The sequence below is a fragment of the Cynocephalus volans genome, chromosome 3 (assembly GCF_027409185.1).
Source record: "Cynocephalus volans isolate mCynVol1 chromosome 3, mCynVol1.pri, whole genome shotgun sequence".
Lineage (NCBI taxonomy): Eukaryota > Metazoa > Chordata > Mammalia > Dermoptera > Cynocephalidae > Cynocephalus > Cynocephalus volans.
In genome coordinates, this window is record NC_084462.1 from 9655046 (window position 1) to 9667591 (window position 12546).

Below are 12546 nucleotides of genomic sequence, written 5' to 3' on the forward strand. Positions count from 1 at the left end.
ATCTACTCACTGCATGTGTAACCTTGGGCAACTTTTTAATCCTTCTGGGCTTCAGTTTCCTCATCTGTGGAATGGAGACCCCCCCCTCTCACACACACCTCCCTCATTTTGGGGAAGAAATGGTGTGTACAACTTGGTTACCACGGAATGGAGGGGGTTCTCAAAAAGAGATTTTAGAGAGGTATTTAGGCCTGAGAATCCTGTTCATTTTTGAGATAAACTTGGAACTGTGCCAAGTTTATTGAACTTAATAAACTCAATCTCAGCTATTATCCTAACGGGGGATTATTGAGGGAAATTTCCAAAGAAAGAGGGAAGGGGATGGGTGGGGGTTGAGGGCACCAGTAGTGACAGTAACCTTGGACAGTAGGAATCCACAAGGTAGGGATGGACACTGGCTCTGGAGATATAACATCAGCCCTGGGTTCAAATCCCCCTTCCACATACCTCCTTTGACCAAGCAACATGAATAAGATGCTTAACTTTTCTAGGCTGCAGCTTCCTCATCAGTCAAGTGGAAATCAAACCTCCAGCCTCCCCAGTTTTTAGGAGAATTCAAAGGGAGTGTTTAAGACAGAGCTTTCAACTCTGACATGTGAACAAGGGTGACATCAAATTATTGTTTCTGTTATTATTCTATTGTTGTTTCATCCAAGCCGGTTAAAGTTTCCTAGCTCCCCGAAGCTGTCCCAGCCCCCTCCTGGATCTGTCTGCCAGCCCCGCCCCAGGGCCACTCCAGCCTGGCTGTGCCAGATGAGTGCTCAGGTATGCGGAGGCGAAGAGCTCTGGCAGGAAGAAGGAAGGAGGAGCCGGCAGACTGGAAGGGAGAGGAGAACTGAGAGCCAGGCAGAGCCTGACAGAGCAGGTGAGGAGGTCTGGGTCCCACAGAGAAGAGGGCTGAGGGTCAGAATTCTAGGTTCTGAGGGAGGAAGAGCTGGGAGTCTAAACTCCTGAGTCTGAGGGAGGAAGAACTTCTGGGTATGAGGGAGGAGGGGCTGGGGCCTGGACTGCTGAGTCTGAGGGAGAAGGGGCTGGGACCTGGACCACTGGGTCTGAGGGAGGAGGGGGCTTGAGGCTTGGACTGAGGGAGGAGGGGCTGGGACCTGGACCACTGGGTCTGAGGGAGGAGGGGGCTTGAGGCCTGGACTGAGGCAGGAGGGGCTGGGGCCTGAACTCCTGGGTCTGAGAAAGTAGGAGCTGGGGCAGGAATCATAGGCCCCTGCAGGCCAGGTCAGGGCATCACATCTTTGTTGGCTCCCAGGGTTCCTCCAGGTGGGCTGGAGCCCCCCATTCTCAGCACCATGAGCACCACCACTGGGTAAGTTCCCCCTGCCCACCAGGCCCCTAGCCTCACCCCACGTCCCCTCACCTCTTTACCCATACCTGCAGATCCTGTTTATATCAGCCCAGAGACTGTGCACAGCCCAGGTCTGGACACTCGGGAGGAAGCATGAGCCTCTTCCCTCTGCGCCCAGCCTATGGTTAGGAGCTCCTGCTTGGAAGTACACAGACCTGGGTTCAAATGTGAATGCTCACACTCACCAGTAGTGTGATTCTCACCAAAGGATGTCATCTCTTTGAGCTTCAGGTCCTCTTCTTTGAAAGAGGGACAATTTTGAGAGCTTGATGGGATACAGCATGTGCAGGACTTAGCAGAGAATCTCAGCAACAATGGGTGTTCAACTCATGGGAACTGCTATTGCTACTGTTGTTATCTTGTTACTAAATATTAACCCTTGCTAAAAAATCGGGGCTTTTTATAATGAAGATTCAAGTCTCCTGGAGTGAGCAGGGAGAAGAACAAAGAGAGATAAGTCAAAATAGCTACATGGAAGGTAATCAAATTGTGGGGGCATCTGACTGGCAGGAGCAGCAGATGGAGCAGGAGTGTGGCTAAAAGTGTTTTCTAGTCTCCCTCATCTCTCGCCCCACCTGAGCCATGAGCTTCTGTTATTTTATGAAAATGGGGATTCAAGAAGAGTAGATCAGTGACAGAAAGAGACAGAAAAGGATTTGGCTGGGAAGAGCCTGACCCATGGGGATGGGGAAGAAGAAGATAATTCCCTGTCTACTCCAGATATTACTAATGCTATTGTAACCATTTCCACTTATTAAGCAACTATTGTGTGCTAAGCCCTTTGCATCATCACAAGAATGATAATAACAGTTATTGAGACTGCAAAATACATCACCTGCATCATCTGATTGAATTTGCCCAACAGTCCTACCGGATGGATTCTATCTTACAGTCCCCTGCCCAGGGTCTTATGACAAGGAAATAGCAGAAAGAGGATTTGAACCAGGTCTGTGTGACAGTAGAGACCATACTCCCCACCCCCAACCGGTACCGCTGCTTTACGTGTCTTCTTAAAGTTCAGCACTGGCCCTGCCCTCTCCTACTCAAAACCCTCCATGGCTCCCCATTACCCTCCCAGTGAAATCCTTGCTGTTCTGCTTGGCATTCCCACAGGATCTGCCCCTAATTCCCACAGTCCCTACCACCCTTTTTTTTTTTCACCAGCCCAGCAGCTGCACCCAAGCCAAGTGCCAAGTCTATCTATGGTGAGTGTGGGGCCAAGAAACCCCAGGTGCACAGAAACTGAGTCTGAGGAAACTGAGGACCTGGACTTCAGGGTCTTGAAGGAGGAGGGAGCTAGAGTCCTGAACTCTTGGGTCTGAAGAAGAGGGCTGGGGACCTGGACTTCTGAGTCTGAGGGAGAAGGGCTTGGGGGCCTGGACTCCTGGGTTCATTCTCCTTCTCCCCCTGCAGAGCAGAGGAAGCGTTACTCCACTGTGGTTATGGCCGATGTATCCCAGTATCCAGTCAATGTGAGTCTGGGGCCTGTTTCCACAGGGAGTCTTCTGGGGGAAGGTAGGCCTAGGGAAATAGGGCTGTTGAAAGCAGTTGGCCGCCAAGCAGAAAGAATGTGGGAAACTCAGTTTGCTCGTCTGCAAAATGGACGGCCTCTGCCTTGCCTCAGACATGGATATTAAGTCAAGGACCTCAGTTCCACTCAGATCTGCCAGCTTGTCCGCCAGACCAGCCCTTATGCTAGACAGTAGGGTCACAGGGACAAATCAGATGCAATCCTGGATGAGTAAGGGATAGACAAACTCCAGAGGCACTGACAAAGAGTGCCAGGTGCTCTAATGGAAGTGGCAGAGGGTACCGTGGGAAACCAGAGAAGTCACTTAGAAGGAACTAGATACAATCCAGACCCATTCCCTGTCCTTGAGGAGCCAGCGGTCTTGGTGAGAAGAGAGACACAGGTGATGAAAGAGAAACAAAAGGCACTAGGAGGAGGGACAGATTTGTGGAGCAGGTGATCAAGGAAGGCTTCTTGGAGGAGCTGTGGTTCATCTCAGGCTGCAAGTCTGATGCCAGGGGATTCTGAACCCATCTGGCATCTTCCTGGGACTCACTACTTTCTCCCTGGCCTGTGCCAGCACCTGGTGACGTTCTGCCTGGGTGAAGAGGATGGCGTGCACACCGTGGAAGATGCCTCAAGGAAGCTGGCCGTCATGGACAGCCAGGGCCGCGTCTGGGCACAGGAGATGCTACTGCGAGTGTCCACTGACCATGTCACGCTGCTCGACTCTGTTTCCAAGGTGCCAGGGGGCACGTGGGTGGAAGAAGTGGTTGGCCTGGGCCTGCAGGGACATGGAGATCTCGACCCTCGGGGCTTTCGGGGGCCTGAGTGTAAATCTTGGCGTCCTTCCTCTGGGACTGACTTCTTCTTGAGCTTTAATAGCCTCATCTATTAAACGGGGGTACTATCTAACCCCCCTAACCTCGTGAGGTTGCCCGGCCTCGTGCCTGTACCTACTGGGCACTGCAGTCACCATGTAGTACTACTATTGGTTTGGGTCCTCCGTTTACTCCATCGTCCCACCCGGCAGGAGGAGCTGGAGTCGTACCCGCTGGGCGCCATCGTGCGCTGCGACGCAGTGATGCCACCCGGCCGGAGCCGCTCGCTGCTGCTACTCGTGTGCCAGGAGCCCGAGCGCGCGCAGCCGGACGTGCACTTCTTCCAGGGCCTGCGCCTCGGGGTTAGCGGGCCGGGTTGGGGGACAGCAGCGGAGGACCCGGCTGGGTTCAGGCTAGTTCTGCGGGCGGAGCCGGAACTGGACGGAGTCCAGAGCAGGCGCAGAAATTGGGCGGGTCCTGAGAGCAAAGAACGGGTCAGCGCAAGTGGAGGAAACGTGACCTGGGAAAGAGGGGCTGGAAGGGAGTGGGGTTTGAGGACAGGTCGGATACAGAGTCGAGATAGAAAATGAGGCTGGGATGCAAAGGAGGCTGAGGGCTCGAATATTCTGAGGACATGGTGGAAGGTCTAGGGGAGTGGCCAGAACAAGGATGGGGGTGGTGTGGACGAGGAACCACCGGGATTGGGTCTCCATGGGCGGGGTCGTGGTCTAGGTCAGGAACAGATTTAGGGCGAGGGCGTGAGTCCAGGGCGTGGACGTGCTTGGTCCACCAGCAGGAGCGATGACAGCCCGTGGTTTGGGGCAGAGCCAAGGACTGATCAGGGGCGTGGCCCGAGGCCGGCACTGGGTGGGGCGTGGAGGGACGTGGCCTAACAGTGTATTTGGCAGGCGGAGCTGATCCGAGAGGACATCCAGGGGGCTCTGCACAATTACCGATCGGGTCGTGGGGAGCGCAGGGCGGCGGCGCTCAGGTGAGAGGCAGAGGGGAGAGGACGGACGGGGTCTCTGGGAAGCCAGTTCCACCTCTCTGAGCCTCAGTTTCCTTATCCGAGAAATGGGCTGATATCACCAGCCTAGAGCTGAACGAGTCAAACCCTGGTCAAGTCTTGCCTGTACCTCCCAGACAAACGGACCCCTCTCCAGGACTTCACTTTCCCCGTCATGGTCCTCGCTTTCTCCTGCCTCTGGCCCCGGTTTTCCTCTAGGGAGGTGCTCCTCCCCCTCCCCATATTGTATCTCTCCCTACCCCTCTGAGCCCATGTGTGACCCTTTCAGCCTCAGTGTCTCTCGTTCCCGAATTCTCCCTTCCCGGACCTGCCGGTTGACCCAGCCTCGGTTTCCCCTTCTCCTCCGCAGGGCCACGCAGGAGGAGTTGCAGCGCAGCCCGTCGCCCGCCGCCGAGACCCCACCGCTGCAGCGCCGCCCGTCGGTTCGCGCTGTAATCAGCACCGTGGAACCGGGCGCCGGCCGCCCCCAGGCGGAGCCCATCCCCGAGGCAGAGGAGGCGCGGAGGCCCGTCCTGGAGGGCACGTCGAGCAGGGCGGACCCGGCCTCCCCGGACCTGGGACCGCGGGCCCCTGACCTGGCCAGTCTGCAGGCCGAGCGGGATGTGGTGAGCGGGGCCAGATGTCTAGAGGTGGGGCCAGGGTGTGGGCCGAAGACCGCTGGGGGGCGAGTCCCAGGTCGGTTCGGGCTTCCGAATTTCGGAGGCGGGGTTGGGCTCCGGGGTCCGGCTTGCTTCTGCGGCGTGGCCAGCCACGTGGGGGCGTGGCCAGCCGTGGGGGCGTGGCCAGCCGTGGGGGCGTGGCCAGCCGTGGGGCCGTGGTGTGCACTGGGCGCGTGTCCAGGCGCTCTTGGCTCGCGGTTTGTACATATGCTGCCGAAAGCGAGCACAAGGCTTACGGGTTGTGACAGGGCTGAGACTCTGGGACTCAGGAGCCCCACGTGTTCCGCACCTCCGTCCCCCAGGATGTCCTGAACCACGTGTTTGACGACGTGGAGAGCTTCGTGTGGAAGCTGCAGAAGTCGGCAGAGGCGGCCCGCGTGCTGGAGCACCGGGAGCGCGGCCGCAGGACCCGGCGCCGGGAGGCCGGTGGTAAGGGTCGCCCCGAGGGAGCCCCCGAATCTCCCCTCCCGCCACTTGCCAGGTCTGACGTCTCGCCACGCTTTCACGGGGTGTCTGCTTCTCTCTCTCACTCTCTGCCTGCCCGTCTAATGCTGTCTCCGCGTCTCCCATCACTGCGCCTGTCCCCCACCCCAGAGGGTCTGCTGACGCTGCGCGCCAAGCCTCCCTCGGAGGCCGAGTACACCGACGTGCTTCAGAAAATCAAGTACGCCTTCAGCTTGCTGGTGAGGACGCGCCCACCCCCGGGCGTCAGAGGGCGAGTGCGACCCGTCCATACGCTGGCACCGACAGCCTCTCGTCCTCACTGTAGGCCCGACTGCGCGGCAACATCGCCAACCCCTCCTCCGCGGAGCTGCTGCACTTCCTGTTCGGACCTCTGCAGATGGTGAGATCCGCCCCGCAGGCCCTCGGGTTTCGCCGGCAGCAGCAGGAGTCGGGGTTACACTTCAAGAGGGTCTGATGGCATGGCCCCGCCTGCTCCCCTGGCAGATTGTGAACACCTCGGGCGGCCCCGAGCTCGCGAGAGGCGTGCGGCTGCCACACCTGACGTCCGAGGCCGTGGCGCTGCTGCGGGACAACGTAACCGCACGTGAAAACGCCCTCTGGACCTCGCTGGGGGACTCGTGGACCCGCCCAGGGTGAGCGGTGGTGCGGGGAGGCAGGGGGCGTGATGACTGGAGAGAAGGTGGGACCAGGAGAGACGGGCTAGAGGCAGGGCTCCGCTAGAAGAGCGTGGCTAAAGAAACCGAGAGGGAGTGGACGGCCGGCCGCCAAAATAAACAGATAAATAGAGTAAAGGAGAGGTTTAAGACACGCAAACTGTTGGATTGGAACAAAAGGCGGAGTTTAGAGCACGGAGCGGGACTACAGGGCAAGGGGAGGGGATTAGATGAACGGGACGGGGCTACAGGCCGAGGGCTAGGCGCAGGGAAGGTTTGCCCCATACGTTTGGAGACTGGTCGGAGTCTGTGCGCTTGGAGGCTGAGAGCTGCACAGGGGTAGGCAGAGCCTGAGACGCGACTTGGGGAAAGGTGCGGGTCGTTTGTTGCTAGAAACCCGGTTTGGAATCAGAGGTGAGATTTAGAGGCTGGGTGAGGCACTTGAGTGGAATTAACGCAGTTTTTAGAAATAGAATTGATGTTGTGAGTTGGGCTTAGAGGTAGGGGCAAGACTTGGCAAAAAGGGACGAGAGTAGAACAGTTGGGATAGAGCCAGGCTTAGGGGAAGGGGAAAAACTTAGTGAAGTTAACGTCAGGGCTAAGTCGGGGACCGGACAGGATCCCAGAACTCGGCCCGCCCCTGGCTGCAGGGTGGAGCTGCCCCCGGAGGAAGGACCCCCATACAGCCCTGAGTTCTCCAGCGGCTGGGAGCCTCCGGCCACTGACCCACAGGGTCGCCCCTGGGAGGACCCAGTGGAGAAACAGCTACAGCACGAGCGGCGGCGCCGGCAGGTGAGGCTGGGACTTCAGGGGACACAGAAGGGCCAGGACCCGGGAAGTCCAGGGTAGAGACCAGCCCGCCTGACCCGAGGCTCTCTTGCTTCCTGCAGCAAAGCGTTCCCCAGGTCGCTGTCAATGGGTGAGTGTCCCCCCAGGGTGGGGCAGGGGGGTCCAGGAAGGGGGCCTTTCAGGGGCTCACAGTGCTGACTCTGCCCTTCTGTTTTCTGTCTTTTCTGTCTTCCCGGCTCTTCGCAGGTGGGTGAGGTGGTGATGGGGCGGGGTGGGGCGGGGCGGGGGAGGAGCTGGGAGGGAGGGGGCGGGGCCCAAACTTCTGGGTTCAAGGGGAGGAGGGAGTGGAGGCCCAGATTCCAGGGCCTAGGGGAGGAAGAGGCTGGAAGTGGGAAAAGTCCGAGAGGTTGGACCCCTGGGTCCTCAAAAGGCTGGAAGAAGGCAGTTTGGTTTCCAGGGCCTGAGAAGCTCTGTGCCTGGGTCCCTAGAGGACAAAGACCTGGGTATTAGAGAAGAGGCTGGGGAATTGGTCGTTTGAATTTTGAAGAAGAGCTCAAGTCAGGTGCTTGGATCCTGGAGACCCAGAGAAGCAGGCTTGGGACTTCAAGGGCGAGGGTCAGGGGAGAAGTTTCTGGGAAAGTTAGGAAGTGGTAATATCTCTGCATCCCTGAGATAGGTAAAGGCTAGGAGGTTGGACTCTTGGTTTTCCAGAGACTCTAAAGCAATTGTCTAAGTCTCTGCTGGGTGTCAGACTGGGAGGCTTTAAGGGTTAAAAGGGGAAAGTGAAGCTTGAGACCTGGACTCCTGGGTCTCTGGGGGAGGAAAGAACTAGGGGATCTAAATTCACAGTCCTACCAAGCTGTAGGGTCTCAGAGTTTTGGGTCCTGGAGGAGGAAGGGGGTAGAAGGGATAGAACTTTAGGGTCCTTGAGCAAGTAGGGGGCAGATTGGAGCAAAGCAAGGTGGGATGAGAAAAAAAATCAAAGCAGCGAGGCTGGAAGAGAGGAAGGGGGGTCTGGGTGAGGGCCTGGGCAGAAGGTCTCAGCAGGGACAGCGTGCTGGGAACTGCCGGCCCCACACAGGGGGTGCCGCGGCCCTGAAGACCTCCCCTCTCCCCTACACACAGGTAGGCCTGATCCGGGCTGAGGTTCTTATTGGGGATCAGAGCCAAGATCCTGTTCCCCACCCCACCCCCAGCTGCCTGGTATTGCAGAACACACCCCCACACCCCGCTTTTGAGTCTTGGGCTTGACACCTCCAGCTTTTAACTCTGAGCCTAGAGTTTTGCAGGAAAGTGTGAATAATGATAATCACCTCCTGGAAGAGTGAGAAGTCTGTGATGTTGTAGGGGCTGGAAGTTAAGAGCTCAAGGCTGTGGCCAAGCTCGGGTTCAAATCCAGCTGCATGCAAAGTAGAGCAGAGTTACACAGACATAGACTGCCTGGGTCCTAGGCTGGCTATGCCATTCTCTTGCTCTGTGACCTTTACATAACTGTGTGTCAGCTTACTCACCTGTAATGGTGATAATAATAGGGCTTCCGAGGAGGAAGGAACTGGGGGGTCCAAATTCATGATTCTACCAAGGGTTTTCATGAAGATCAAATCAGCTAATGTATGTAACAGACTTTAAACAGTGGCTGGCATAATAAGTGCCACATAAGTGTTAGCTATTGTTTTTACTATGATCATGAGTTATTATTGTACCTGAGCCCAGTATCTAATAGATGCTCAATAAATAGCTATTTCTAGCTGTGTGATCTGGGGCATGTGATTTTATCTCTCTGAGCTTCAAAGTTCTCATCTACAAAATGGAATTGATAATAGTACCCATATCATATGCTTATAGCACAGTGTCAGGTAAGGCAAGGAGAAAATATATCCAAGCTGTTATTCCAATTCCAAATCTCTACTAACAGTATTAACCTGATCCCCTGCTGTGACCCCTGCTTGGCTCTAACCCCAGCTCACACAGGAACCCTACAGCCCAGTGGAGTGGGGCTGGCTGCCTCCTTATCTCCAACTTTCCTGCTTCTCCTCAGTCACCAAGATCCAGAGCAGGAATCTGAGCCGAATTGCGAGCCAGAGCCAGCAGGAAAGTGGGTCCTGTGTAATTATGACTTCCAGGCCCGCAACAGCAGTGAGTTGTCAGTCAAGCAACAGGATGTGTTGGAGGTTAGAGGTGTTGCTGGCTGAGGGGCTGGAATTGGTCAGCCCTAGCCACAGACCCAGATTCTGAATCCTCTCCTTATACCACACCCAGGTCCTGGATGACAAGCGGAAATGGTGGAAGGTTCGGGACCAAAAGGGGCAGGAGGGATATGTACCCTATAATATCTTGACACCCCATCCCAGAACCCAGGTGGACCGCAGCCAAAGCCCTGCCCGCAGCATGGTGAGTCAGGGCAGACTCTTGGGTCTTGAGGTAGGAGAGGCTGGGGGGCAGATCCTGAGTCTTGGGAATGAGGGGCATGGTAGCCAGGTGTCAAGGGTATTGGGGGTGTAGGTGGCTGGGGCTTCAAAATTTTATCTCCAGGAAGGGGAGGAGATGGTACTCTGAGTCCTCTCCCTGATCCAGGTGCTCTTCTCTCGTTCCCCTCTAGGAAAATAGCACTCCTCCTCCCTCACAAGCCCTGGCCTCAGCTCCTGCTCAGGTTCGGCCCCACTGGGACAGCTGCGATTGCCTCAACAACTTAAACCCCAGTGAGAAAGGTAAGTGATGGGGGCAACTCCTCCGGACAGAGGTCCTTGTCCTCTTTCCAGGCAGCGAAAACGAGGCTCAGAGAGAGCAAATGGACTCCCGACCCATCCTGGGGATGTCGGAGACCTCCAGCCTTCTGGCCCTAGGACCCCTCGCTCTGAGCCTGTACTTTCTTCTGGTTTCCCGCCTGCAGAGAAATTCTGCCAGATGCTCAGTGTCAGCGAGGAGCTGCAGGCACGCCTGGCCCAGGGCCGCTCGGGTCCCAGCCGTGCAGCCCTGGGAGCCCGCGCACCAGAGCCGCAGCTCAGCCCGCGTTCAAGCGCCTCGGAGGTCCGGGCCTGGCTGCAAGCCAAGGGCTTTAGCTCAGGGTGAGTAGTGCAGGTACTGGCTACCCGGCAGGAGATTTGGGAGTTCCGATTGGTCCGGAGTGGGTGGAGGTGTGCAGACCACGGGGAGCTGGGGTTGGCCCAACGCGAGTCTGTCTGGTGGCAACACCCAGTTGGCAGGCTATGGTTGGCATGCTTTTTCTGGCTCCGACTGGAGTTCCCAGAAAAGCCCCTCCCCCTTTTTAAAGCAAGGTGCAGTCCAACTTCCCTAGATGGTATGCTGTGACTTGTGTGGGGGGATTCAAGAGACTTCTGCAGTGCCCTGCCCTGCTTGAGAGCTAGAATACTGCTGATTGAATACTGCTAGAATACAGCAGCTAGACAGGCGTGATGTGATTGGTGGGACTGGGGACCTTGAGCTGTGATTGACCGACAGGCCTGACCGCGCCCCCCCGCTGCCTTTGCTCAGGACTGTGGACGCGCTGGGCGTGCTGACCGGCGCGCAGCTTTTCTCTCTGCAAAAGGAGGAGTTGCGGGCGGTAAGCCCGGAGGAGGGGGCACGTGTGTACAGCCAGGTCACGGTGCAGCGCGCGCTGCTGGAGGTGAGAGGGGACAACTCACCCTTGGGCCTGAACTGGGTGGGAGGCGCCAAAGACACTAGGGTTCTGATTTCCACCCTTGATTTCTCCAGGACAAAGAGAACGTGTCAGAGCTGGAGGCAGTGATGAAGAAGCAAAAGAAGAAGGTGGAAGGAAAGATGGAAATAGAGGTCATTTGACCCTTCCTAGCCCCTTAGCAAAAAGTGAAGAGAAAGCGGGTTTCCCAGTGCTCTGTGGGAGAACAGACTCTTCAGACTCCCCCCACCAATGGGAGGAGACCCCTTGAAGGATCGCCAACCCGTTTAGGCCCTGGTCTTCCCCCTTCCCCTTCCCGGCAGACAGACTGAACAATCTTGCTGGAGTCTCTCCAGAGCGAAAATGGACTGACTGAGAGTGGGGAGAAGGCAGGGCATAGAGACAATTTACAGAAAGCGCTTACTGCCCGCCCAGGGAGAAGGCACACGCCGGGAGAGGGCACACTCAGGAGCCCTGTGCACTGTAATATGCTGCCCAGTCTATAAACAGCCGCCTTTTAGCAAGTGGTGTCAACTTCTGTCCCCTCTCCTGGCTACCAGGAAGTCCAGGAATCTGCCCATTGCCCCAGACACAGCCTCACAGGAGGAAAGGAATCTGGGAGATGACCCACCTTCTTAAGTTTCTCTCTCTGAACTCTCTTCATGCCCGAAGCCATATCCCAGGCTTTCTCCTGACCTCCTAGCCACCAGTCTGTCCTCCAGCTCACCCCATCTTCTGAATACACGTCCTTTGCTCAAATCCTTCCCTGGCTCCCCACTGCCTTCTTAGCCCCGTATCAGGTCTTTGCCTGTTTGGCCACTACTATAGCACCAGCATTTGAGATCTTGAGTGTTTTCCATACCCACCTCTCCAAACTCATTTCTCACCTCCTTATTCTTCCTTGCATTCTAGTCCTGCCTTCTCCACAGAGCCCCAAGCCCCTTCAACCACTGGTTTTTTCACTTGCTATTTCTACAGACCAGAACAGCCTTTTTCTGCCTGGTGGACTTTTATTCAGCCTTCTTTGCCCAGCTCAAATACCCACTTTAGAGAAGCCTGCCCTCATCCCCTAGGCTAGTTGCCCAACATCCACTTCACTTTTTCCCCCACCTCCTGCCAGGGGTCCAGCCATGGAGAACTGGCTGCCTCCTGAGCATGCCACAGGCTTCCTGGCCACTCTTCATCCTGTGAGATAGCTGCCTAACTACAAACTACCCCCTCAAGAACTAGCTCCTTTTCCCTCTGGCAAGTCTTGTCAGTTTTCTCCATTATTCAAGTGGCTGGTGAGAGCTGGTTTTCTCTGGATTGCACCTTCATTCAGGTTGGACGTTCCTCTGACTGTAGGAAGAATGGCCTTTTCTCTTCCTCCTGTGGCTCCTCCACCTGCTCCCACAGAACACCCACTGCCAAGATTCCCCACCAGAATTCCTGCTGGCCTATGGGTGTCCAGCCTGTTCCCCTGGAGTTCAGTTTCTACTTGAGCCACCAGAGGGCACCAGCCTCAAGCAAGCAGGAGCCCTGATTCTCACTCCCCACTTTGTCCCCTTGTGCCTTGGTTTCCTTCTGGAACCAGGCCACTTTGGATCTTGAAGACTCCTTCCCACATCAACCCCAACCCTGTCCCCTAC

At 56.5% G+C, this 12546-nt stretch overlaps 1 protein-coding gene across 1 annotated transcript; it reads left to right on the forward strand.

Moving 5' to 3' along the window:
* The first annotated feature begins 1292 nt into the window (after nucleotides 1-1292).
* Nucleotides 1293-11442, forward strand: EPS8L1 (EPS8 signaling adaptor L1). The gene is made up of 19 exons (XM_063090995.1): nucleotides 1293-1318; nucleotides 2522-2562; nucleotides 2771-2829; nucleotides 3448-3609; nucleotides 3901-4050; nucleotides 4597-4679; nucleotides 5065-5320; nucleotides 5677-5803; nucleotides 5969-6057; nucleotides 6144-6218; nucleotides 6323-6471; nucleotides 7143-7284; nucleotides 7383-7411; nucleotides 9320-9452; nucleotides 9541-9672; nucleotides 9881-9989; nucleotides 10172-10346; nucleotides 10774-10906; nucleotides 10996-11442. Exons 1-19 carry the CDS (start codon nucleotides 1302-1304, stop codon nucleotides 11080-11082), a joined length of 2148 nt encoding a protein of 715 aa, XP_062947065.1. The 5' UTR covers nucleotides 1293-1301; the 3' UTR covers nucleotides 11083-11442.
* Nucleotides 11443-12546: the final 1104 nt, after the last annotated feature.